The following is a 23,960-nucleotide window of genomic DNA, read 5'->3' as shown; positions in this document are numbered from 1 at the left end:
AGCAAACCACAATGAATTTTGATGCAAGCATAAAAATGAGTTTTTGACATGAAAAATGCAGAAGAAATGGATTTGTTTATTATTATTAATTAATTAAATTGATTTTTGTCACGCAGTGGGGGTCTCCTTCTGGGGTCACAGGGAAAAGAAATTAGAAGGGTAGCCAAAACGACAACTAGTTTCTAACGAGAAAGAGATGGAACGGAAAGGGAAAAGTCTTCACTCAATTTGCATATCCAATTCGGAATTTTCTAACGATCCTTCCTTTCCCAATTTCGTGTAATCGGATAGAATTTCAGACAGTTGTGACAACAATTATTATATCTGTGTGTATATATATTTTTTTCTTTCCCTCAATTTAGATATAAAATTATTATAGATTAATTTTTGTGGATGACGACGATGATGATGATCAGGATCCAAATTTGAAGTCGTAGATTATCCATTCTACAGCGAATCGTTTCTGGGTTGGTCTTTGATTCCCTGGATTTTTCCCTCCGCGTTACCTTCTTCATTTCTCTGTATATCTCTTTGTGTATTTGAGGTTTCGGTCTAACAGGGTGTGTTAACTACGTGGGGGCAAATCTGGTTTGCAACCTTTTATTATATTTACCCGAGGATGATCTGATTGTGATTTTGATCGGAATTTGATGTGGCTGTCTGCTTGAATATCCTGTTTGATCACCAGGGCTGTTTTGTTTGATTGGCTTGAGAATTTTGGTTTTTTGGGGTTTGTTTTTGCAATGGAGGAGAAGTGGAGTAGCTTGACTTTTTGAGTTGGAATTTTTACAGGAAGGGTGATGTTTTAATTGCGTGTGATTGTGAAGAAAGGTTTTCATCCAGGTGTGAGCTTTTTTTTATCTCCTTTGAATTAGGTGGCTTTTACCTTCCTGGTTCTTTTAATTTGACTTGGGTTATTTGAAATATGCTGTGAAGTTATGTCGTAGTCCTTGTTTGGCAGTGAGGAGTATTTGTGAGAGTTGAATTGGTTGAAAGGTAGGGAAAATGGGGTTCCTTGTATGAATTTTGAATTCGATGGCCAAGAGAGGTGGCGATTGATATTTTTCCCAATTGTGGATTCGGTGATGAATTTGTTTCCTTGGCTGAATGATGAACCACAAACCGCCTCGACAAGGTTGGGGATTGTTTGTGAATATATAGAAGCATGGAAATTCAGATTGTGAGGGTTTGCGTCTAAGTGATAGCTTACAAGTATAATTGCTTAGGATATATGGGATTGATTTTATTTCTGTTGGATTAGTTCCCTATTCTAAACATGGTCTGTTAGGAGTGGCAAATGGGCAAGTCATAATGAACCGGCAAACAAGATTGTTTGTCAATGGATGCAGTGGACAAGACTTTTTCTGAGCTTGTCAGCATCGTCAAAACTTGGATTCCCTGGCGATCTGAACCGGCAAATGTGTCTAGGGATTTTTGGATGCCTGATCAGAGTTGTAGAGTGTGCTACGAGTGTGATTCACAGTTCACCTTGTTTAACCGTAAGCACCACTGTCGTTTATGTGGACGGATTTTCTGTAACAAGTGTACAACAAACTCGATTCCTGCCCCAGTTTGGATAATAGTTGGAAAAGATTCATGTTCAACAAACAAGAGTGCATCAAACAACCTTGAGTTGGAGAAGATTCGTGTATGTAATTATTGTTACAAGCAATGGGAACAAGGTGTAGTTGCTTTTGATAACAGTATTCCGGTTTCCAATCTGGATAATAGTGCTTCAGCATCAACTTCAAGCTTGAATAGCAGTAAAAGCAGTGCCACTGCAAACAGTAGTAATATTACTCTTTGCTCCATGCCTTATTCAGTTGGATCTTATCAACAAGTGCAACAGGGTTCTGTTCTGAACCTGCATAAATCACCTGTGAAGGGAAAAGACACGGATACTGATAGGGAAGGCTTATCGCCATTAGGAGGGAGGAGTGATATTGTAGCAGATCTGGGTGATTCATTACCGAAGCAATGTGGATTCGCAATTAATAGGTATTGTACTTTGGTTTACTGATAGAGAGAACTAATCTCTGATTGATCACATTGATATTTCTTTAATCGGGCATTCTTCATGTAGTTTTGTATTTATATTTGTCTTTTGTCAATATATTCTTCATTGTGCTTATTAAACATGAGAATCCAAAGGGAGTGTGATAACCTTTCATTATAGTTTTTATGATAACCAGAATTATGCCGGGGAGTCTTATAATTGAGGACTTTATCATTTTGTTCCAACTGGCATCCATAGGTATCAGGAACCTCTGAATCCAAATATGTGAATGTTATTTAGTATTTGACCTGGTCTTTATCTAATTAGGTCTGCATTCTCAACCAACCAGCAGTTTTGTATTTAACCAGTGCTCTTACTTTTTCTATTATTTTGTCATGGATCATGTGATTTTTTCTTGTTTCAGGACTGATGATGACGAGGATGAGTATGGTGTGTATCGGTCAGATTGTGACACTAGACATTATTCTCAAGGGAATAACTACTATGGACAGGCTGAGTTTGATAGGATAGGCCTCATTGATGACTCAAGGAAAGTGGATAATGATGGAGAAAACATTGATGCAAAACTCCCTTCAAACTACAGTTTTGACACTGACACACAGGGTTTGGAAGGAGCCCCAATTATTGCAAAAAATGAGGATGAACCTGATATCTGTGATGAAAATGAAGCCCCTTCCTCATTATATGTCTCAGAGGACGTTGATGTTGAACCTGTTGATTTTGAAAATAACGGACTTCTCTGGCTCCCTCCTGAACCAGAAGACGAAGAAGATGAACATGAAGCTCTTTTGTTTGATGATGACGATGATGATGATGATGGGAATGTCATTGGAGAGTGGGGGTATATACGTAGTTCTAGCAGTTTTGGGAGTGGTGATTTTCGACAGAGAGATAGGTCAAATGAGGAGCAGAAGAAGGTGATGAAGAATGTAGTTGACGGGCATTTTAGGGCATTGGTAGCTCAGCTGCTGCAGGTTGAAAACCTGTCTGTTGAAGATAATGACGAGAACAATTGGCTGGAGATTGTCACATCTCTGTCATGGGAAGCGGCTACAATACTGAAACCAGATATGAGCAAAGGTGGAGTGATGGACCCAGCTGGTTATGTGAAAGTCAAATGCATAGCATGTGGGAATCGCAATGAAAGGTAAATGATATACTTTAATATATTTAATATTACATGTTCTATCTACTGTTCTTGTTCTTCTAGATCAGTCAATATATACAATTTGTCAATTTGGAATGCATTTAGCAATGGGGTTTTAGAGCTAATATCCTCTATCTCGTGCATGTATATACACAATGTGTGTGTTTCCACATACAAATTGTACCGGTTCACAAATATAATAAACAAAAAAATTATTATAGAGAATTTGTCCTGTGGTTTTTCAGTATTCTATTTCTGGTTCCCACTTCCAACAGAGAAAAACAACAAATCAAAAGACGTGCAATTACACTATTTGTTTAGTCTGGGGATACATATGCATGTAATGTGATGAAAATGTGGCTGGTAATTATGTAGGGAATATTGGATCAAATGGGAACTGGCGCATGAAATCTAGATAGTAGCACTAAATTTTCTTTGCTGACAACTCACATATCTCTCTTTGTAGTTTATACTAAGACATAGGATTAGGAATATACAAATGATAAGAGCTTCTACACTAGTGATTATTTTATTAGTTTTAAAAATTCCGCATTATTCTCACTGGCCAAAATTGAACATAATTTAATTCACCTGCTTTTAGGTTAATCACTAGGTCTTATCTCCTGTTATGTGTGACATTCCTTTTGCCTGACTTCTTGGATTCGTGTTCTTATTAGTGTGCTGGTTAAAGGAGTTGTTTGTAAAAAAAATGTGGCTCACCGGCGAATGTCATCAAAAGTGGATAAACCTCGCTTGTTGATCCTTGGAGGGGCTCTGGAGTATCAGCGTGTTACCAACCTCTTTTCTAGTGTAGATACCCTATTGCAGCAGGTTTTACATGTTACCATTTTTTTTTATCTTTAGGCTGGTGCTTGCTAGGTTGTTGGTACACATGCTGGTATCATAGGTTCATGCTTGTATTTTATATCATTTGTCTAGGAAATGGACCATCTGAAGATGGCTGTGGCAAAGATAGCTTCACACCAGCCAAACATGTTGTTAGTGGAGAAATCAGTCTCACGATATGCACAGGAATATCTTCTTGCAAAAGACATAACTCTGGTTCTCAATGTCAAGAGACCACTTTTGGAGCGCGTAGCACGCTGCACAGGTACTCAAATAGTGCCTTCGATCGATCATCTTTCATCGCAAAAGTTGGGTTACTGTGAATCAGTTCATGTTGAGAAGTTTCTTGAAGACCTAAACTGTGTTGGTCAGTGTGGGAAAAAAACATTGAAAACATTGATGTTTTTTGAAGGTTGCCCAAAACCATTTGGTTTCACCGTAAGTCTTTATTTGTTTTTCCTTATCATTTTTATGTTATTCAATGTAATAAGAAAAAGGCCTTCGGGCTTCAGGCAATTGTTGACTTTTAATTTCTGAATACTCTGATCTTTATACACTGTGCAAACACGAGCCTGTATGACCAAGTGGTTAAGAGTTTGCCACCCCTACACTCCAATTAACTATTTCAACAAAAAGTTGGCCTATTTTTGGCCATACTTCAAGCCCCCAAAAGAGTTCATTTATCTTGTGTTTCTAATTTTGAACAGATTTTACTGAAAGGGGCTGACAAGGATGAGTTGAAAAAGGTAAAGCATGTGGTTCAGTATGGAGTTTTTGCAGCTTACCATTTGGCTATGGAGACATCTTTTCTTGCTGATGAGGGAGCATCCCTGCCAGAAATTCCGTTAAACAGTCTGGCCCTTCCAGATCAAGCATTAGCCATTCAGAGGTCCATTTCAACAGTTCCGGGTTTCGGTATTGCTGACAATGAAAAGCCTCAAGGGCATGAACCTGACACTGGACCACGGAGAACCCAAAGTGTCCCAATTTCTGAACTAGCATCTACGACCTGCAGTGCAGGGCCATGTGTTTCTAATGGTGCTTCTCAATTGATGCCACTTGGATCAAGTCTCGACCATTCAACTGCCTTTTTCTCCTCCATTGTTGCTTCAGGAAATTCAATTGCAGAATCACACCGTGATAAGCATCTTCCACGCACTAGTAGAGACAGAAATGAAATGAACTCCAAACAACCTGTGGTGGAAGAAACTTCTATGGTGGATGACACCCTGGTTATTGTGGATGATCCTACTGCAGTCGACCCTGGAACTTCAGAGAATGGTGATAGCAAAATCTCTACAAACCAGTTAAGTGGGTCAGGATCTTTATCTCCAAAAGATGGTCAAAACCATCCCGAGAATCTTGAAATCCCAAATGAAGAGTTTATTCTTGAAAAAGAAGTGTTTCCTCCATCCCCGTCTGACCATCAAAGCATTTTGGTGTCTTTGTCCTCCCGATGTGTATGGAAGGGAACTGTGTGTGAGAGGTCTCATCTCTTTCGAATTAGATACTATGGCAATTTTGATAAACCATTGGGTCGGTATCTGCGGGACCACTTATTTGATCAGGTACTTAATTGTCTGTTCTAGGAATAAATGTCTTTGTTGGTTGAACTATAGCAGTAGTTTTTATTGTTATTGTCACTACTTTTCAGAGTTATCGATGCCATTCTTGTGAAATGCCATCAGAAGCACATGTGCAATGCTATACTCATCGTCAGGGAACACTTACCATATCAGTCAAGAAACTACCAGAAATTATTCTACCCGGGGAAAGGGATGGAAAGATTTGGATGTGGCACAGGTGCTTGCGGTGTCCAAGAATCAATGGCTTTCCTCCTGCTACACAGAGGATAGTAATGTCTGATGCTGCTTGGGGTTTATCTTTAGGGAAATTTTTGGAGCTCAGTTTCTCAAACCATGCTGCAGCCAGCAGGGTGGCAAGCTGTGGCCATTCATTACACAGAGATTGTCTTCGTTTTTACGGGTGATTATAGTCTTCCCTATTTTTTTGGTTTTAGCTAAACAAGTAATGGTAAGGTTTATGAGTGAACAAGCAAGTATTGATCTCATATTTTTATAATGAACTTCTTGATTTAAGACACAAAGGTTGGGTTAAAAAAATAAAGCATTTCTTTATTTTTCATCATCCTGATTATGTAAAAGAGAAGGATTTTTATGACCTATTTTTTGGAGGACTGTTAAAACCTTATAAATCTATTTTTCTTATTGTGCTATTCAAGCTTCTTCTTTTTTTCTGTTGGGCTAACATCTTTACTTTTAGCAGCCTTTTTGTGGCTTTCATTAATCAATCATATTCATGATTCACTTGCAGATTTGGACAAATGGTTGCTTGTTTTCGATACGCATCCATTGATGTTCACTCTGTCTACCTTCCCCCTCACACACTTATATTTGATTATGGGAATCAGGATTGGATACAGCGAGAATTAGATGAGGTTCAATACTTGCAGTCTTTGGGTCTTGAAATTAAAATTTGGTTATATGATAATGGTGTATCTAATTTCTGGTTGTTACAGGTGGTCAACCGGGCAGAGCTTTTATTCTCGGAGGTACTCAATGGTCTCAGTCAAATTGGAGAGCAAAGATCTAATGCAGTACAAATGAGTAATGGCCATAAATCACCTGAATTAAGACGCCAAGTAGCTGAACTAGAGGGGATGTTGCAAAAGGAGAAACTAGAATTTGAGGTGGGGTCTTCGGTATCATACTTTATAGCTTCATTTGAGTTCCCTTCTCTAGTATTAGCATGGTTTAATGATTAATCTTGTTAGCAGTAACTGTTAGATATAAAACCATCCATGTGTTAGTAGAATACTTGAAACTTTATGGTTTAGCGGTATTTTTTTGGTTAGAATTTTACTGGACTCAATATTTTTTAAAATTTTATAATTTAAATTTGAAACAAAATATAAGAAGTTTGAAAGGCTTGAAGTTGAATCATTCTCTCTTCTAATTACTTAGGAATCTCTGCGAAAGATTTTGAATCAAGAAAAGAGAAATGGCCAACCGGGGATTGACATTCTGGAAATTAATCGATTGTGGAGGCAGTTACTTTTTCAATCATATATGTGGGATCACCGCCTTATTTATGCAGCAAACCTAGCCAACTCCAATAATGGATCCGGTTCAAGCAGTCCAATTTCCGAAGATAAGGAGAAAACTGTCGATGAAAATAAAATGGCCATCAACTCTGTTCATGGTGGTCCAAACCTTAACGAAAATCCTTGCCTTGGAGGAGGAAGAGCAGTAGTTGATGGGAAAAGTTCACAAGATCTAGAAAGTGAGATGGCCGAAAAAGAAAATCATGAGAAAGATGACAGATCTATTTCAATCGGAAAAAGTATAAATGATCAATCTGATATTTTAGAACCTGAATTGGGTGTTCGCAGAACTCTATCAGATGGGCCATTACCCGTCGTACCTAGTTTGTCTGAAACACTTGATGCAAAATGGACTGGTGAAAATCACTCTGGATTTGGCATTTCAAAAGATAACAGTTCTATGAATCCCGATTTGGCAGATACTTTGATGATCGGTGTACAAAAGGAAACATATCATCTAGGGGATCGTACAGAAGATCAAAATTGTTCCAAGAGTTTTTATTCTTCATTTAAAGGTCACGATAATATGGAAGACTCTTCGAGCTGGTTAGGAATGCCCTTCTTGAACTTCTATCGCCAATTTAACAAAAACCTTTTTGCTAGTACGCAGAAGTTTGATACCCTAGTTGACTACAATCCTGTTTACATGTCATCTTTCCGGAAGCAGGAACTCCAGGGTGGGGCAAGACTGCTTATGCCTATTGGTGTCAATGACACTGTAATACCAGTATATGATGACGAACCCTCAAGTGTTATAGCTTATGCCCTGATGTCATCAGAATATCATTTCCAATTGACTGATGAAGAAAGGCCAAGAGAAGGAAGTGAGTTCACTTCATCATATTTTTCTGACTCAGGCACCTTCCAGTCATTCTCTTCTGTTGATGAAACAGCCTTTGATTCTCAGAAAAGTTTTGGATCGATAGAGGATATGATACTTTCCATGTCTGGGTCTCGTAGTTCATCAATGTTTGATCCAATGTTATATACCAAGGCTATGCATGCCAGAGTTTCCTTTGGAGAAGACGGTCCCCTTGGCAAGGTAAAATATTCTGTGACTTGTTACTATGCCAAGCGTTTTGAAGCCTTAAGAAGGGTGTCTTGTCCTTCTGAGCTTGACTATATAAGGTCTCTGAGTCGCTGTAAGAAATGGGGAGCTCAAGGTGGGAAGAGTAATGTATTTTTTGCAAAAACATTGGATGATCGATTTATCATAAAACAAGTTACGAAAACAGAGCTAGAATCATTCATTAAATTTGGTCCTGAATACTTCAAGTATCTTTCTGAATCCATAGCCACAGGAAGTCCGACATGTCTGGCTAAAATTCTTGGCATATACCAGGTACTTATCTTTCGAGCCTAACATTTATTTCCTTTAGGTTTATTTGTAAACTGAAAATTTTAGTAGAAATCAAGCCTAAGCTGTTCATAGAAGTTAAAGCATTCATGAGCGGTGATAATTGTAAGTAGACCAAATACCAAAATAACTTTTTTATATTTTGTTAAAGCATCTGACGAACACAATTTTTAATGTGGTAAATACATGATGACTAAGGAGCAACCATGTAATAAATAATCCTTTTGAGATTATTAATTGTTGGATAGATGGTATACAATGCTATATTTTGCTTCACTTGATTACAACCCATATTATCTTAACCTCATTATGTTTGAATGGCATTCTATTGGAAAGGTTACATCGAAGCATATTAAAGGAGGGAAAGAGTCAAGGATGGATGTTTTGGTTATGGAGAATCTTCTGTATAGGAGGACTGTGACACGACTTTACGATCTTAAAGGATCTTCCAGGTCTCGGTATAATGCAGATATTACCGGGAAAAACAAAGTTCTACTGGACCAGAACTTAATTGAAGCAATGCCAACTTCTCCTATATTCGTGGGAAACAAAGCGAAACGATCTTTAGAGAGAGCTGTCTGGAATGACACTGGTTTTCTTGCTGTAAGTCTCAACTTTTTGTTTGTGATGATATTCTTCCGTCTCTTAACTGGTTTTCTTTCAAAATGGGCATCACATGCATTTGTTTTCCTATTGTGCAGTCTGTTGATGTAATGGACTATTCTTTACTGGTTGGGGTGGATGAAGAGAAGCATGAGTTGGTTATTGGGATCATTGATTTCATGAGACAGTATACCTGGGACAAGCATCTTGAAACATGGGTAAAAGCTTCAGGCATACTTGGGGGACCAAAGAACACACCTCCAACAGTTATATCACCCAAGCAATACAAGAAAAGGTTCAGGAAAGCAATGACCACTTACTTTCTCATGCTTCCAGATCAGTGGTCTCCTCCTTCTATTGCTGCTAGTAATTCTCAGTCTGATTTAGGTGAAGACAACCCACAATCTAGGACCCCAGCTGAATGATTCTTTGGTTTTGTGTGTGTAAATTTTTGCTTTCAATTTGGGGAACTAACTCCCCCATAATTTTATATTAAAATTTTTGTTTCCCCCTCTTATATCATATAGGAATTCTTTTGGTTCATTTGTAATTTTGTCAACTAGATATTGTCAATTATTTGTTAGAAGATATACCAACAGAGGGACTGTCAGTAGCCAAGGATGTTTGTCTGGAGTAAAAGTATTTGATGACCTCTGGATGAAATCTTTGTACAAAAACATATAGTAACGTTCTAGCAACTCGTTCTATACATGTATATTTCTCAGACCTGTTCTTGAATTTCTCAACTTTCCTTTGCTATTCCTATCTTGTGCTTTACTTCATATTTTATCAGGTTGTGTTTATGTTATCTGGGGCCCGGCTCAAGGAGCCTATCTTATATTTTAATATCTCATTCATATATAAATTTCCATTCATTGATTTTGATATAACATGATTATTCATATATACATTTCCATACATTGATTTTGATATACATGGTTTTTTAGATCAAGTTATCAGTTTTAGATAATCTAAATTTCTGAAAATATTAATTGTATGATAGGAATTTGTAATTAGTAGTGAATTTTAGAATAAATTATTCAATTGAAAGTTATTAAATAAAATTATGGTAAAATATATGAAAGTTGATATGTCGTAAGAAATTTTGTATTGGTTTTGAAAAGATTTTGAAGTTTTGGTAAGAATTGATGTCAATGGTCATCATTTATTTTAATAATTTATAATTTGAAATATTCAACGAATTGTTAGCAAATGAAATTAATATTATGCTAAAAGTAATAAAACTATAACAACATATTATATTATTTTCTTAGTGTTTTGACTGGGAGAGTGCCTGGTGTACTAGGTGCAGAAGACTTTATTAGATGATTTTTTTTGATATTTTTTCTGCAGAGAAGGTAATTCAGGATATTGGGCTTGATCCAAGTTGCGAGCTATAAATCCAAATCCAAATTCAATTTGGGTCTATGAAATATAACTCAAGTTTAGAAAACAAAGAAGGGAATTGTTTCCTGCACCACAAAAACAATGTATCAACCCCCACTATTAAAACTCAGAACGCCAGTTTATTAAAGAATGTGAGAAAAAGTGGAGATGCGGGGTATCGATCCCCGTACCTCTCGCATGCTAAGCGAGCGCTCTACCATCTGAGCTACATCCCCAACTTGAAACTCACTATCAGCTAATATTTGATAACTTAAAGTATTCATTAAGAAATCCACCGTTCACTAACCAAGAAAATATTTCCTTAATTGTATTTTCAATAAATAAAAAGCTAATATGAAAAGTAAAAGGAAGAAAAATAATATCGCTATCATTTAAAAAATAAGTACCTACCTAAATAACTTTTAGTTCATTATTCCTTCCCAAAATATTCCTTATTAACATAATCATGAGTTAAACTATTCCATCCACTGAAAACACATGAATTCCATATCAAAGCAAAATCTCTTTAACACCTTTTGTGATCTATTTCTACTATGATTATGGTAATTGCTTACATATTGTGATGTATATCTACAATAGCCATTGATATTGAAAACAAATGTTAAAATTACTTAAAACTATGGTTAAGTCAATGGATGATTTGAATGGTATCAAAAACAGATAACAGATTCCATAGACTGAAGCGAGAGTTGTATTATTATTCTAATCAGAATAAAACGACAATTTAAACTGATAAAAGATATTTTCTGAAATTCTTGACCTACCTCAGAAAGTAGCTGAAACCCTATATACTGTTTGGCCCATTAATTTGTTTTCTTGTTCTTCCAAATTTATCTTTTTTGCAATCATATAGAACACACACTAGTTATATATTTTCAATGGTTGAAATTGTTGATTAATTAAAAATAAATAAAATCTGATGTAAGTATTATAAAGCCAAATTCCTTGCTTGCTACTCTGTGAATCATTATCAACTCCCTTTCATCTATCAGATAATATAAAAATCTGATATGAAACTGTATGAACAGATTGAAAAAGAAAAGCATCACCATTCACCACTGTCAATTTGTACAACTTTCATGAAATTTGTGCAAGAACTTGTCCTATTTCATTCACCAATTACAGCATATATTTGTGCTATTATTCCTTTCTGCTACAAATTAGCACTGCGTGTAACTGTTAAGGCCTTTGAGTGTGACAAAAGCCTTATTGGTTTTTTTTTCTACCACAGACTCAATAGTTTCACATCGCTTAGAAACTATTTGGTGTGGTAGTAACAGTTTTGAACAAGTTAAAGCCATCTGTTGAAGTTTAAATCCTCTTGTTGACGAAGAACTCCTTTTGCTAAATGATTGATTTCTTCCCCTTTAACAATCTGAAGCCAACTTTGTTGTTGCACAAGATTCATGATTTCAACATCCCTGAACCAACAAATGAAATTTCCTTTATTCAGATACAATAGTACTACTTTGGAGTTGAACACCTTTTCTCTATTCTTTTTGGTGAGGGATGATCCATATAATCAAGTGCTGTTAATTCTTTTTCATAATTTGAATTTAGTTATGTGTTATTAGAGATCGATTAATATCATGAATCGAATGATCCGGAGTATCAGCATAACTGAGACGTCAAAGTTCATAATAATGTTTAACATCATATGGAGTTAAGTACAAGGTTGGATAAGATTCTGTACCTTGGATGATGGGTTGGCCTTGGAATTCGTTGATAACGAGGCCCTTCATCATAACCTTCACAAATTATTTCTCCACTCTCATCTTCATAGCAAATTATGCCCTGAGATTTGTCCTCATAAATCTGTTTAGGAGCAAAATAGAGAGCGATTAACACAAAAATCCTTAAACTAGGTCAAATTTCTTTTAATCAATCAACCATATAGGACTTGTTAAGTGTTTGATTCTCAATTTTGGATAAGAGTAACAACAACCAAAAAGCCTAGAATATAGATACAAGAGTATGTATAAAAGAAACATGATAAGGTATGAATTAACCTTGTTCTTGATGGATGCTGTGATTCTAAATGCTACTGGACCAACTGGTGCTTTTTTCTGTGGGACAGAGCAGTGTTTTGACTTCAAATCTTTGTTGGCATATTTCAGAAATGAACCATATTTCTGAAGTGAGATTTGAGCTGAAGAATAACTGTTAACTGCCATCAATTCTAATTCTTGAAGAACATGAAGAAAAGGAGAAGATAAGATGATGAAGATGATGAAGAAGAAGAAAAGGAATAAAAGTGTTTGATGGATGGCTTATTGATATATAGTAATAGTACAATGATAACGTCACAAAATCATTTAGTTATTAATAGTGAGCACTGGTTTTGGTGGCTTTGCTCATATAATAATTTCAATTATTGATGGACCCTGCCTTATCACGATGCAGTAATATATAATATATTACTAGATAAAAGTTGCTTCCTCAAAGTCTTCATTCAATAAAGTGACTTTATACACACATTTATTTCATATAAATAAATTTTGTAATGTCAACAAAATTATTTGTTATAATATGTTTCATATAATGTTTAGAAACAACAGTGTTTTTTAGGTAAGGATGATATTACTGCCAAAATGGGAGTGTGAGAGTAATAAGTAAGTTATAGCAACCACATAATAGTTTATTGATAACTTGGTTTATATTATAAATAATGTTGATGCAAATGCAATTGTGCACTAAAGTGTGAAATGGAAGAAAAGAAGAGAGTTAAATATTTGAGTTGTCCAGATGGCATGTGAAGGTTGGAAGGGAATTTGCAGAGCATACGCAATGGTTAATGCATATTGCATTCCACTCTGCATTAAATACTAATTCTGACGTGTGAGATAGTGATTGTATAGTTTACGTGCAAGAAATAAGGAATCAAGTTTTGTGAGATTCAATTCTCTATTACCAGAAAAGTAGTAGCAGAAAACAAAAAGATTCCTTCCATAACTTGAGTGTGGATTTCTCCTTTTTCAATCTTTTTTGTATTTGTGAAACATTGAACCATGTTATTGCTTCCCACTAGTCACTAAATTGGTTTCCCTTAACAAGGACAAATCATAAACCATGAGCCCTTCCAAAGCCTTCATATGACCTTAACTTTTGGTATTTGTTTCCCATCGGATTCTTTCTTATTCCTTCTTCGGATCGGTTTAGAATAATTTAAGTATGAGTCTAAATCTCACGTTTAATAGAAATGACAAAATTAAACATTATATAAAAAGATTATAAATTTATTTTCTCAAAATTTTGAATTAAAAGTAGTGTTAATTTTTAGGTTAAATATGTTTTTGGTCTCTTAATTTTCAGTGAATTTTGGAATTAGTTTATTTCGAAACTTTGGACCAATTTAGTCATTCATCTTTCGATGAATTTAGTCCTTTTAATCAAATTTTGGTAAGTTTATTTAATGTTTCGTACGCATTTCAGGATTGTATTTGAGTTGTTTATGTTGTTTGACACATTTTTGCTTTAATGTTAAGTCAAATACTATTATGAAACACGCTTGAAATGTCAAATAATCTTAACAAAATTTGATTAAAATGACTAAATCCACGTATTGCGAAAGATGAAGAACTAAATTGGTCCAAACTTTCAAAATGGACTAATTCTAGAATTCATCAAAATAGACTAATTCCAAAATTCATTAAAAATTAAGAGACTAAAAACATATTTAACCCATTTTTTAATTGTCTTATACTAAAGTCACGTATATAATATTTATCTAATAAGGATGTTTCACGAAAAAGTTAGCTATATTTGATGAGTGTTTGTTTCTTTGTAGAACATGTAAAGTCTTAAATTTAAGACCTACAATTTATGAAGAAAACTCTCATCTGAACACGCAGATAGATATGTCATGGTGGACATTTTAAAAATGAGTTCTTGTATAAAGTTCTAAGTTTCAAGTATAAAAAGAAATATTTCGATAAATAATTCTTTTTCATGAAAACTTTGTTTCAAACAAAATATAGATTTATGATACTGATGATGACAGCATAGCAAGATGTGAGAAGGACAATCATAGAGGGAAAACGGAAATTACAAAGATGAGATGAAGAATATTAAAATACAGAACACAGAGACACTTAAGAACATATCATCATCATCATCATCATCTTCTGCAATGAAAACAACTCTTGCTATTTTTGTTTCACACAGCACTAAAAGAACCTTCTCATTAACACTCATCTTCATTGACACATATAAATAATTTCTTATTAATCTGTGTCCACAGGATGCATCTCAATCAGATTTCAAAAGTAATGCTCATAATGCTTTTGCCAGTTACTAAAATTTTCAACTTTATGTACTTCATTTGTTTCATGTGGACAAGAGTTTCAGAACAGTATATATAGAGTAGATCTAGATGGGTGAAAGTGAAATGAAAAAAATGAATCACAAAAATTGAAACAAAGACAGTTTTCAGATCCACTATAAATATCCACATCTAGATGTCTGTCTAAAGTAGCTGAATGATCACATTATGCAGAACCTAAAACAGAGAGAGCTAGTTATGATAAACAGTACACTAAAAAGAAATCTCTAAGATAAAAGTTATCTATTTCATATAAAAGAGAAGTGAGAAAGGAAGAGAAACAAAAGTGCAGTATGTCACATAACATGGGATTTTTTGTCTAACATAGGCAAATCTCACTCCTTAATTACAAAAATGGTCAAATTTCAAAAAGATTTCTAAATTGAGCTCCCTCTAAAATCATTTTGAAATTGTGTACTAAAACGATTTTCACACTTACGATCTATTAAGGTTTTGTTATTGTCTTTCATTCAAAATTGAAGTAAAAAAGAAAATCTTAATAAAGTTGTAATGAACCTAACAAGAAAGAACGTATTGATCATTGGAACAGAAAGCTCGAGTTTGCTTTCTTTTCATGGGTTGCAATATAAAGTTATTTGAATTCCGAAAAAAGGATGTGAAAGATAAATTGTCACCACAAAGCCAGGGATGGCTCCTAAATTTTTAAAAATTTTAAATTAATAGAGTATATATATATATATATATATTATATTAGTGATGATCAGATTAGGTAGATTTTTTTTTCTTTTATAAAATATTAAATTTAATGTTAATGAATAATAAAACATAAAATTAAATATAATAAAAAATAAAAAGTTTTATTAAGATATTTTTTATATTTTCTATGATTTTTTTTCTCACATATTCTTCCTCTCACATATTTTCTTTTGTTTATAAAAAAAAAGTTAAACACAAACTTATGCTTTCTATTTTTATTTCTCATATATATATATATATATATATATATATATATATATATATATATATATATATATTATTGAAAATAGGAAGTAATTCAACTACTTTTTGTTTGTGAAGGAAAATAGGAAGGAAAATAGGGAGTTAGACTTAAACTTATGCTTTTTATTATTATTCATCACATCTTTTTTTATTATTGAAAATAAAAAGTAACTTCTTTTGTTGATAGTAAAATATTAATTTAATAAATAATATTTTTCATGGATTTTTTTATATTTATTATTTTATAAATATAAAAGAAAAAATTATATACCATATGTTTTTTATAACAGTTTTTTTAATTGTCACTTGATTATTATAAATTTTTATTTTAAATAATTATATCTCTAAATTTTTTTATTATATTTTGATAAAGTTTTTTATTTTTAAAATTTCTTTTAAATAACTATTTTTATTCTAAAATTTTGGATAGATATAGATAAATAATAAAATTTATTTAGATGTTTATCACAACTACTAAAACACGAAATATAAGAGAATATATAATTTTGACTCCTTCTCAAATTCCACCACCCACACACTAAATTTATTGTTAATCAAGTCCCTTCAACCTCGAAACACTTTAAGTCTAATGTTGTTACCGTGAATGTTTTACGTATCAACTATGTCAGGAGCACGCACAACATACTCTTTGTATCAATTACACCCCTTTCATAATTGATTATAATAAAAAATAAAAATCGTATGATCCCACACGATTTTAAGTTGCAAATCATCTTGACTCTCACGATTTTAGAGCTGAACATAAATCAAGGACACAATTTGTTCTTATATGAAATTATGTGTAACCATCTACCCAATTTCAATTTTTTTTTTTAAATTTGTCTATTTTTATAAATATGGAAACAAATTTACCTAGATTAAAAAAAAAAAAACTCATGAACAGGTTCTTATACAAACTTAAGCAGGCTTGAGTACAGAGGATGGACTTTACCCAGTATCACTTTTAAGAGAAACAGCCATGAAATGATTGAAACTGCTGGGATTTGCTTATATCGTTGGAAAAATAATAATATAATTTTCCTAGCAAAAATTACAATTTTTTTGTAATAAAAACCATCTCTAGTACGTCTTTTATATCCAAAAGACCTATTTAGTTCTTCACAAAATAACTCTATTTTAATATTAATTTTCTGCCCCTATCTTTTTTATATTCCGCAATTTAGGAATGTGAAAACAACAAATCTTGAAGAGAACCAAGAGAACTTCACTTAATACAAGTTTTTCTATCCTGAAAAGCTAAGAAGAAAAGAACAAAGTTGAAAAGAAAGTACTTATTCCAGAGTGCACAGCAAAGTTTGTAAATTATATTACCTACAATGTGAAAAACCAAGGTTTGAATTTTTTCCAATAAAACATACGTAAAGTACAAATGTGTCTCAAATAGAATTTTTTCTAACAAAATTAAATGTGAAAAAGAAAAGTAAGGAGTTAAATTTCATTACTGTGGCAAGGTGCCACTCTCTCCTTGTACAGCACACACATTGGTGACAGCATAAGCAACAGTAAAAAGAGATAGAAAGTTGGATAATTCCTTGTTTCCAACAGAGAAAGAAGTAATAAAATGGACAAAAACTGGTGAGACAAGAAAGCAAGGAAAAGAAAGCAGAAACCTTGGTTACAGGGAAGGATGAATGAGAGATAGAAAGCCGTTGAATTTGGAAAAGAGGGGACGCAAATGCTGACACTGAACAATAGAATGGCTGAAAAGGTTTCTGCTATTACTGTACTTAATTTGCAACGGATTTTCCCTGCTTATTTTCACTTCTTCAATCTTCTTTTACCTAACATTTCGTGGAAAAAAATTATTCCCTTTTATATGATCCTCTATGGTTGAACCATGCATTGAATAAATTTTTGAAAGAAATAATAAAACTTTTTTCTTACAAATTTTATTGGAAGTTTCACATCGATCAGAGATAAAACTAATTCATAATATATAAATGAGGTACAAACCTTATCTTATAAGTCGATTTTGTAAAGTTGAATTAGATTTAAAGCTCACTTCTAACAAATCTGATTAGATGCTAAATAATAATTATCAAAATTATTAGTAGTTAACAAAATAGGTTTATTTAGAATTGAAATAGATACATGTTTAAGATTCATAAAAGTGTAAATATAGGTTAGCACAAGTAGTTGAGGTTCTGAAAGAAGTCTCATATTTTTCATGAAAGTGTTTGAATATTTCTTACCTCACTCTCACTCACTCTTCACTCAATCCCTTTTTTAACAACCAGAAAGAAAAAAGTATCGTTGAAAGTCTATGTTAGTTGATATTTAAATGCAACTTTACCTTGATATTAAACAAAGGCGTCTGTTTTATTATTCTATACCCTAGAGAAGATGGTAGAACACTAGAACTGAAATTAATATATTAATTTGGCATGCAAACTATGCCTGTGAGAGAGACTAATAAAGCTTGGTTAACCCAAGAAGTAGGAACTAGACAACATTTAGATTCAGTCTAGTAAAAAAAAATGAGTGCAGTTAGTGTAATTAATATAATAGATGGTTGTAAAGTTAGGTATTGGTCATTCACAAAGTTCTTTTTGTATGTGAAAATTCTTACTCTCTGGTTTTGCCCCAGAATATAACAAGAATAATTGATTCTGAGTGGGGAAAACGAAGCCTTGTACACAGTATCCTAGTGGGAAGGTGAAAAATAGGATCAAAATTCACCAACAAAAACCAACACTAGTAAAGTCCAAAGATTCCTTCCTTCATAAAGTAAAATGTTGAAGAAAAAATCTCCAACTATTCTCGTAATACTCCACAAAAAACATTGAATGAATAGTGTTTAAATATACCATTGTAAGCATAAAAATATACAGTAAGTTCTTTCTTTACCTGGGAGAATTTTGTTTTTCAGTACGCATTACCTTCTTTTAGTAGTAGTGTTTTTCTTAAGAATTTTTTGACACGCAACTCATGAAGAAATTACCATTACAGAATGTACATAAATAAATACAAAAATAAAAAAACATTGAAGGAAGAGTTTGTGAAATCTCATGAAATCTAGTTTGAATGTAGTTTACCGAAGAAAAATCTGTGGTAGGGTGATTGATGTGACATATGGAGGAAAACATAATATAATTATTTATAAGTTATAACATGTTATTTTGTCTGCATTTTTTTGTTGGCCTTTTTCACTTGATGCTCTTTCTTAAATGATTTCTTTTGCAAACCTAACGAAAGGTCCATCTTTGGTTCATGGTGTACTCTCTTTCTCCCGTGTTCATCCCTTCCATCTCCTGCAGATAGAAAAGACTAAGGAGGGTCTGTGAGGTGTGACACACACACACAAAAAAAACACAGTGGCTGTGTTTTTGGCTCCTTGCATGTGAGTCAAGTCATTTGTGTACTTACCATAGACCCCGGTTCCAACCAAGTCTTACATACTTTTTCCTTCTTCAGTATGATGTTCTGTTCCACTGTCTCCACGGTCACTTTCCCCTGACCCACACACTGTTCAACACGCATCACATGAAACTAATGCAAATTTTGCAAGTAACGGAACCACACTAGAGAGACACTTCATTCCTATTTCTCTCACATCACCGACCCCAGCAAGTTCAATTTCACTGTGCCATGCCATGGACCTCCCCACCCATAAATTCTTCCAATCTCCTTCTGCATTGGCAGTGGCAGTGGCACCACATGGGGTAAAAATATATTGCTGCACTCACTAATGCTCTTTCTTTGAAGCCTTTTTTCTCACTCGTTTTTGTGATGCAGGAAGCACTCGCTGAGAGCAACGTGAACATGTATGGGAAAAGCAAAGACAACCCTTTTGCGGATGATTTCCCTGATCCTCTTTGCAAGCTCAACCTGAAGGAAACCTCTGAGTTTGTCAAGTCTCTGCCTGTGCCCAGTGGCAGAGCCGAAAGCAGAGGCCACTCTGTTTCACAACAGAGGAGACTGTTGGAAGCTCCTTCTACTCCTGGAAGACCAGTTTTCTCCTTCAGTTCTGGCCTTCCGAGAAAGAGCTTCCCTTCCAAGTGGGATGATGCAGAGAAATGGCTCATGAGCACTTCTTGCCATGACTCACCTGCTCACAACAACATCAGCAACAACAACACACTCAAGGTTTCAGTCTCAGACTCTTCAAAGGTTGCAACCAGACAACAATGTGAAGATGTTGGCTTTAAGCAGCAAATGGAAAATTTCTCGGAGAAATCAAGAGTCACTGAAGAAAGGGTGTCCAAAGCTGTCCCCAACTTCCACTGGTCTCCTTCGTTGGACCACCAGCATAACACACTCGGTGCTTTCCATGGTGTTAAAGACATTGTACTCAAAGGTGGGATATCACAGTCTTAACTTCAAAATTTGACTTTATCCCTCCTTTTCCCTTCCTTTATTTCTTTTCCTATCTACCCTTTTAGCCATCGTTATCATCCTCTTTCCTTTCCCTTTTGTCCTTATTATATTCTTTATTTCCATAGACTTTAAACTGTGGGTAGGTTGAACAAAAAAAACTTCAGCTTCAGATTTCCTTTTAGTCTGAAAGCTGTTGTTTTGAGCATGATGGTAGCCTGTGTTAACACTGTTGCAACTTCTAACGTATATAAAATCATGAGTGAAACTAACATAATTGTGCTCTTCAATATACTTCTCCAATTGTTGGAATTCAGGAGAGTGTGTTAAATGTATTTGTAATTGAAAATTGAATGGACCATCATATGAAAAATAATAGACAGTACAATTTTACTAGCATGAGAAGTTTCTGACATGCAATGAATTGCAATGCAGATAAGTTCACAGACAGCATAGAGCCTATTTTGCCAAATTTGAGATATTTAGAGCCAGCAAAGGAAGGGTTCTTGTTTAGGAACCAAGATGGTGGTGGGGCAATGCAAGATGCTTGCACAGAAGTGGTTCAGCATAGAGACATTGGCACTGAGATGACTCCTCTGGGAAGTTCCACAACTTCAAGATGCCACACCCCAGTTAAGATTTCATCACCTCCTCGTCACAACACTCCTGCAAGTAGGTCAGGACCATTGGCCTTGGCTACCACTGCATGCACTCTTGATGTCATTCAGCTGGAAGAGTGCCATTTTTCTAAACTGCAACTAGGATCACAGTATGACATAGTCACTTCAAATTGGAGCTCAAGTGAAGAGGAAGAAAAGGAAATATCAAAAAGCTTGAGGCACAATGGGAGCCACAAAGCTGATTCTGACTGCATAGCTGCTTCATGGGAAGAAGAGGAGAAAACCAAGTGTTGTTTAAGGTAACACACACATTCTTTCTAAACCATTTTCCAAATTATGAGCAAGTTAATTGAACATTTTCTTTATGTTGTTTTCATCTGATAATGTGTGTGTGTGTGGCTGGAACTGAATTGTGATTGAGTTGTTGTGTAGGTATCAGAGAGAAGAAGCAAAAATCCAAGCTTGGGTAAATCTCCAAAGTGCTAAAGCAGAGGCCAGGTCAAGAAAGCTTGAGGTATTTCATTGTCATTCATAGACTATATTTTGTGTAACAAATTTGTACAGTTTCTTGCACAAGAAAAGAAATAGGCAGAAAAGAGGAATGTGATATAAAATTGGTGGTATAATAAAAGAGGATGAAGAGAAAAGAATACTATAAAAAGTGCTTAATCAATGAATAACTAGTATCAAAATGCTATTCTAAGCCATAGATGTACAACCATAGTTTAACAAGTATGAAAAAGCTATTTTAAGCCATAGCTGTAATAGCCGTAATTGTTGAATGCTAAAACAAATAAGTGTACCTAAATTAATAATTAGTAGTACAAGTTAAACTCCAATCTCGAGATAAAGTCCAATTAAACTTTTTTAAGGGTTAATCTTATCAGATTTTGTCTGCATATATATAACTGAACAAAATCTGATTTTAGCGTTTATAAAGGTATTTTTAGTATGTAGTTTTCCAAAATAGTAAACCAATGCATTTAGTTCTGTGTTTTTATATGATATTGGTTGATTGTTTGTGTTTAAAGGTTATATTATGTGGCATCATGTCATGTGAGACTCTCAGTTTTTTAATCTAAAAATGATGTTATTTATTTGTCCTAAATGGAATGTTAGAGATTAAACATGGTTTCAATTCTTGGAGGGATAAGAAAGAAAAATACAGTAAAAAACTTGATCCAGTTTTGTAATGCTGTAACATGCAGTTTCCCAGCTGGTTACCCTGTCCTGGTACTTTTAGCATTGAAATTTGAAAAATGATAGGAACTTGAAAGTACAAGATAATCCATTACTGAAACTTTTCACTTTTGGAAGCAGTTTGAACCTTTTTGCAAGAGCAGATTCCTGTGAAAAAAATTCACATGGTGTAGTATCAAAACACACACAACCAACCAACTATGAATAAACTTTAAAGTTTTATCATACATTACCTGTTTCAAAACTTTTGACCACAATTCAATGTTTTACCTTTGGTGGCCATGTTGGTGACCTATGCCTCGAGCCACCCCCAACTCATGGGATACCATCATTATATTATTACTTTCTTGACCAGTCCACTCTGCAATTCTCACTCTTTCCTCAATCAAATACATTTTCATCTCAGTTGAAAACCAAAAAATGCAACCCAGAAGTAGCAACGTTGAGAAGATTTAATTTTTTAGTGATTTTGGTACAAAATGTACATTAATCTTTCAGGGTTTTATTCATTTATAATATTTGAATCTAAGATTTCGTTTAAAAAAACAGTCTTTGGTTAAGAACTTGGCCAGCTGGACAGTGGATTGTAGTGGGTAGGGAGGGAATCAATCTACTGTTCTATGCGGTGTAGACCATGATAATAAAAACAAATTCTAAAGTTGAAAAGTTCTAGGCATGTTGTCTTTTTCAGGTTCTATTATTATAGTAAATTGGTTCTAAGTTCACTAGCATTGAAAACATGAACATGGTTAAATGTAGCACTGTTGCAGATTACCAAGCTAGTTTTCAGCTTCAGAATCATGTCATTGAAACTAAGCATGATTTTTTTTTTTTTGTAATTGTTGAAAATGTTGTTGGTTAGGTGAAAATACAGAAAATGAGATCAAACCTTGAAGAGAAATTGATGAAGAGGATGTCAGTGGTTCACAGAAAAGCTGAGGAGTGGAGAGCAGAAGCGAGACAGCAACACTTGGAGCAAATTCAGAAAGCCACAGAGCAAGCTCAGAAGATGATTCATAAACATAACTCACATTTTTCAAAGCCAAGTTCATGTGGTTGCTTCCCTTGCAATAACAATCATTGAACAACATAGTGTTTTTAATAGTGTTTAAAGAGACTTGTTAAGGGTGAAAATATTTAATAAAAGCAAATTTTGTTATTTTGAAATTTTAAAATGCTTCCTTTTTATTTAATATTATATTTAGTTTCATAATAAAAAAACAAGTATTACAGTTTTCTTTATACTGATTATAAATGTATTTCTGTTTTCTTTTAATATCTTTAATTTAGTGTGAAGATTACTACTAATGATGCTTTTATTCATTATGTATGCAAGTGATATAAGTGGATGCATTTATATTGGCAATTTAAATCATGGCCATAATAATTTATGACGTTATTTAATTAATGTGAACACTACTTTTTAAACTAGTTAATTTTAAACATTTTGTAATTAAATTATGACATTTAATTTAAATGACCGATGCGAAACCCCAAATGAAATCCTAGAATTACATTTTTTTCCCTTTTTTACTCTTTTTCCCACAACATTAACCATAAATATATCATTTATTTTTACTAAAATAATTTAACTCTCATCAATAAATATACTAAATACAAACATTGAAGTAGGTTTTTCAAGAACAAATTAAAATAAAAATTGATCATTTCAACATCAGTAAAAAATTTAAACTGTGTTCCTGCTGAACACTAATATACTTGAGGGACACAAGTCAACTAGGACCAATGACTAACTGAATGCACGCGTCCACTTATTAGAACCTGCGTGTCTTCTCCCAAGAGTCTGAGTGTCTTCTCCCAAGTGCCTGAGTGTCTTCTTCCGATGAAGGATTCTATTGGCAGGGGGCCTGCAAAGTCACTCCGACGCTCAAGTCAGTGTCAGAGCAATAAATAACTACTATAGTAAAAAATAGCATGACCTCGTGAACAGTGCCTTTTATACTACTTTAATGGGCCAAACCCTATGGGCCTAGGATTTCCGCTGCCTGGTAGGTTTAAGTTT

General features: G+C 34.1%; 3 protein-coding genes and 1 non-coding gene across 4 annotated transcripts; 2 read left to right on the top strand and 2 right to left on the bottom strand.

Annotated features, from left to right (window-relative positions):
* The first annotated feature begins 156 nt into the window (after window positions 1-156).
* LOC114166794 (1-phosphatidylinositol-3-phosphate 5-kinase FAB1B) lies at window positions 157-9,818 on the top strand. The gene is made up of 12 exons (XM_028051628.1): window positions 157-467; window positions 793-1,998; window positions 2,421-3,164; window positions 3,842-3,995; window positions 4,104-4,448; window positions 4,718-5,578; window positions 5,665-5,996; window positions 6,345-6,468; window positions 6,550-6,720; window positions 6,995-8,476; window positions 8,828-9,094; window positions 9,193-9,818. The coding sequence occupies exons 2-12, from the start codon at window positions 1,340-1,342 to the stop codon at window positions 9,517-9,519; spliced, it is 5,466 nt and encodes a 1,821-aa protein (XP_027907429.1). The 5' UTR covers window positions 157-467; window positions 793-1,339; the 3' UTR covers window positions 9,520-9,818.
* An 825-nt stretch (window positions 9,819-10,643) lies between these two features.
* On the bottom strand, window positions 10,644-10,716 carry TRNAA-AGC. Its single transcript has one exon. It is a non-coding gene; the product is annotated as a tRNA-Ala (tRNA).
* Window positions 10,717-11,454: 738 nt separating this feature from the next.
* LOC114165990 lies at window positions 11,455-12,815 on the bottom strand. The gene is made up of 3 exons (XM_028050637.1): window positions 12,511-12,815; window positions 12,195-12,316; window positions 11,455-11,922 (listed from the first exon to the last, which is right to left on the bottom strand). The coding sequence occupies exons 1-3, from the start codon at window positions 12,673-12,675 to the stop codon at window positions 11,793-11,795; spliced, it is 417 nt and encodes a 138-aa protein (XP_027906438.1). The 5' UTR covers window positions 12,676-12,815; the 3' UTR covers window positions 11,455-11,792.
* A 6,148-nt stretch (window positions 12,816-18,963) lies between these two features.
* Window positions 18,964-23,112, top strand: LOC114166068. The gene is made up of 5 exons (XM_028050721.1): window positions 18,964-19,465; window positions 19,539-20,100; window positions 20,553-21,036; window positions 21,170-21,251; window positions 22,800-23,112. The coding sequence occupies exons 1-5, from the start codon at window positions 19,397-19,399 to the stop codon at window positions 23,019-23,021; spliced, it is 1,419 nt and encodes a 472-aa protein (XP_027906522.1). The 5' UTR covers window positions 18,964-19,396; the 3' UTR covers window positions 23,022-23,112.
* The last annotated feature ends 848 nt before the right edge of the window (window positions 23,113-23,960 follow it).

Source organism: Vigna unguiculata, chromosome 10 (assembly GCF_004118075.2).
Source record: "Vigna unguiculata cultivar IT97K-499-35 chromosome 10, ASM411807v1, whole genome shotgun sequence".
Lineage (NCBI taxonomy): Eukaryota > Viridiplantae > Streptophyta > Magnoliopsida > Fabales > Fabaceae > Vigna > Vigna unguiculata.
This window is presented reverse-complemented; position numbering and strand designations above follow the sequence as displayed.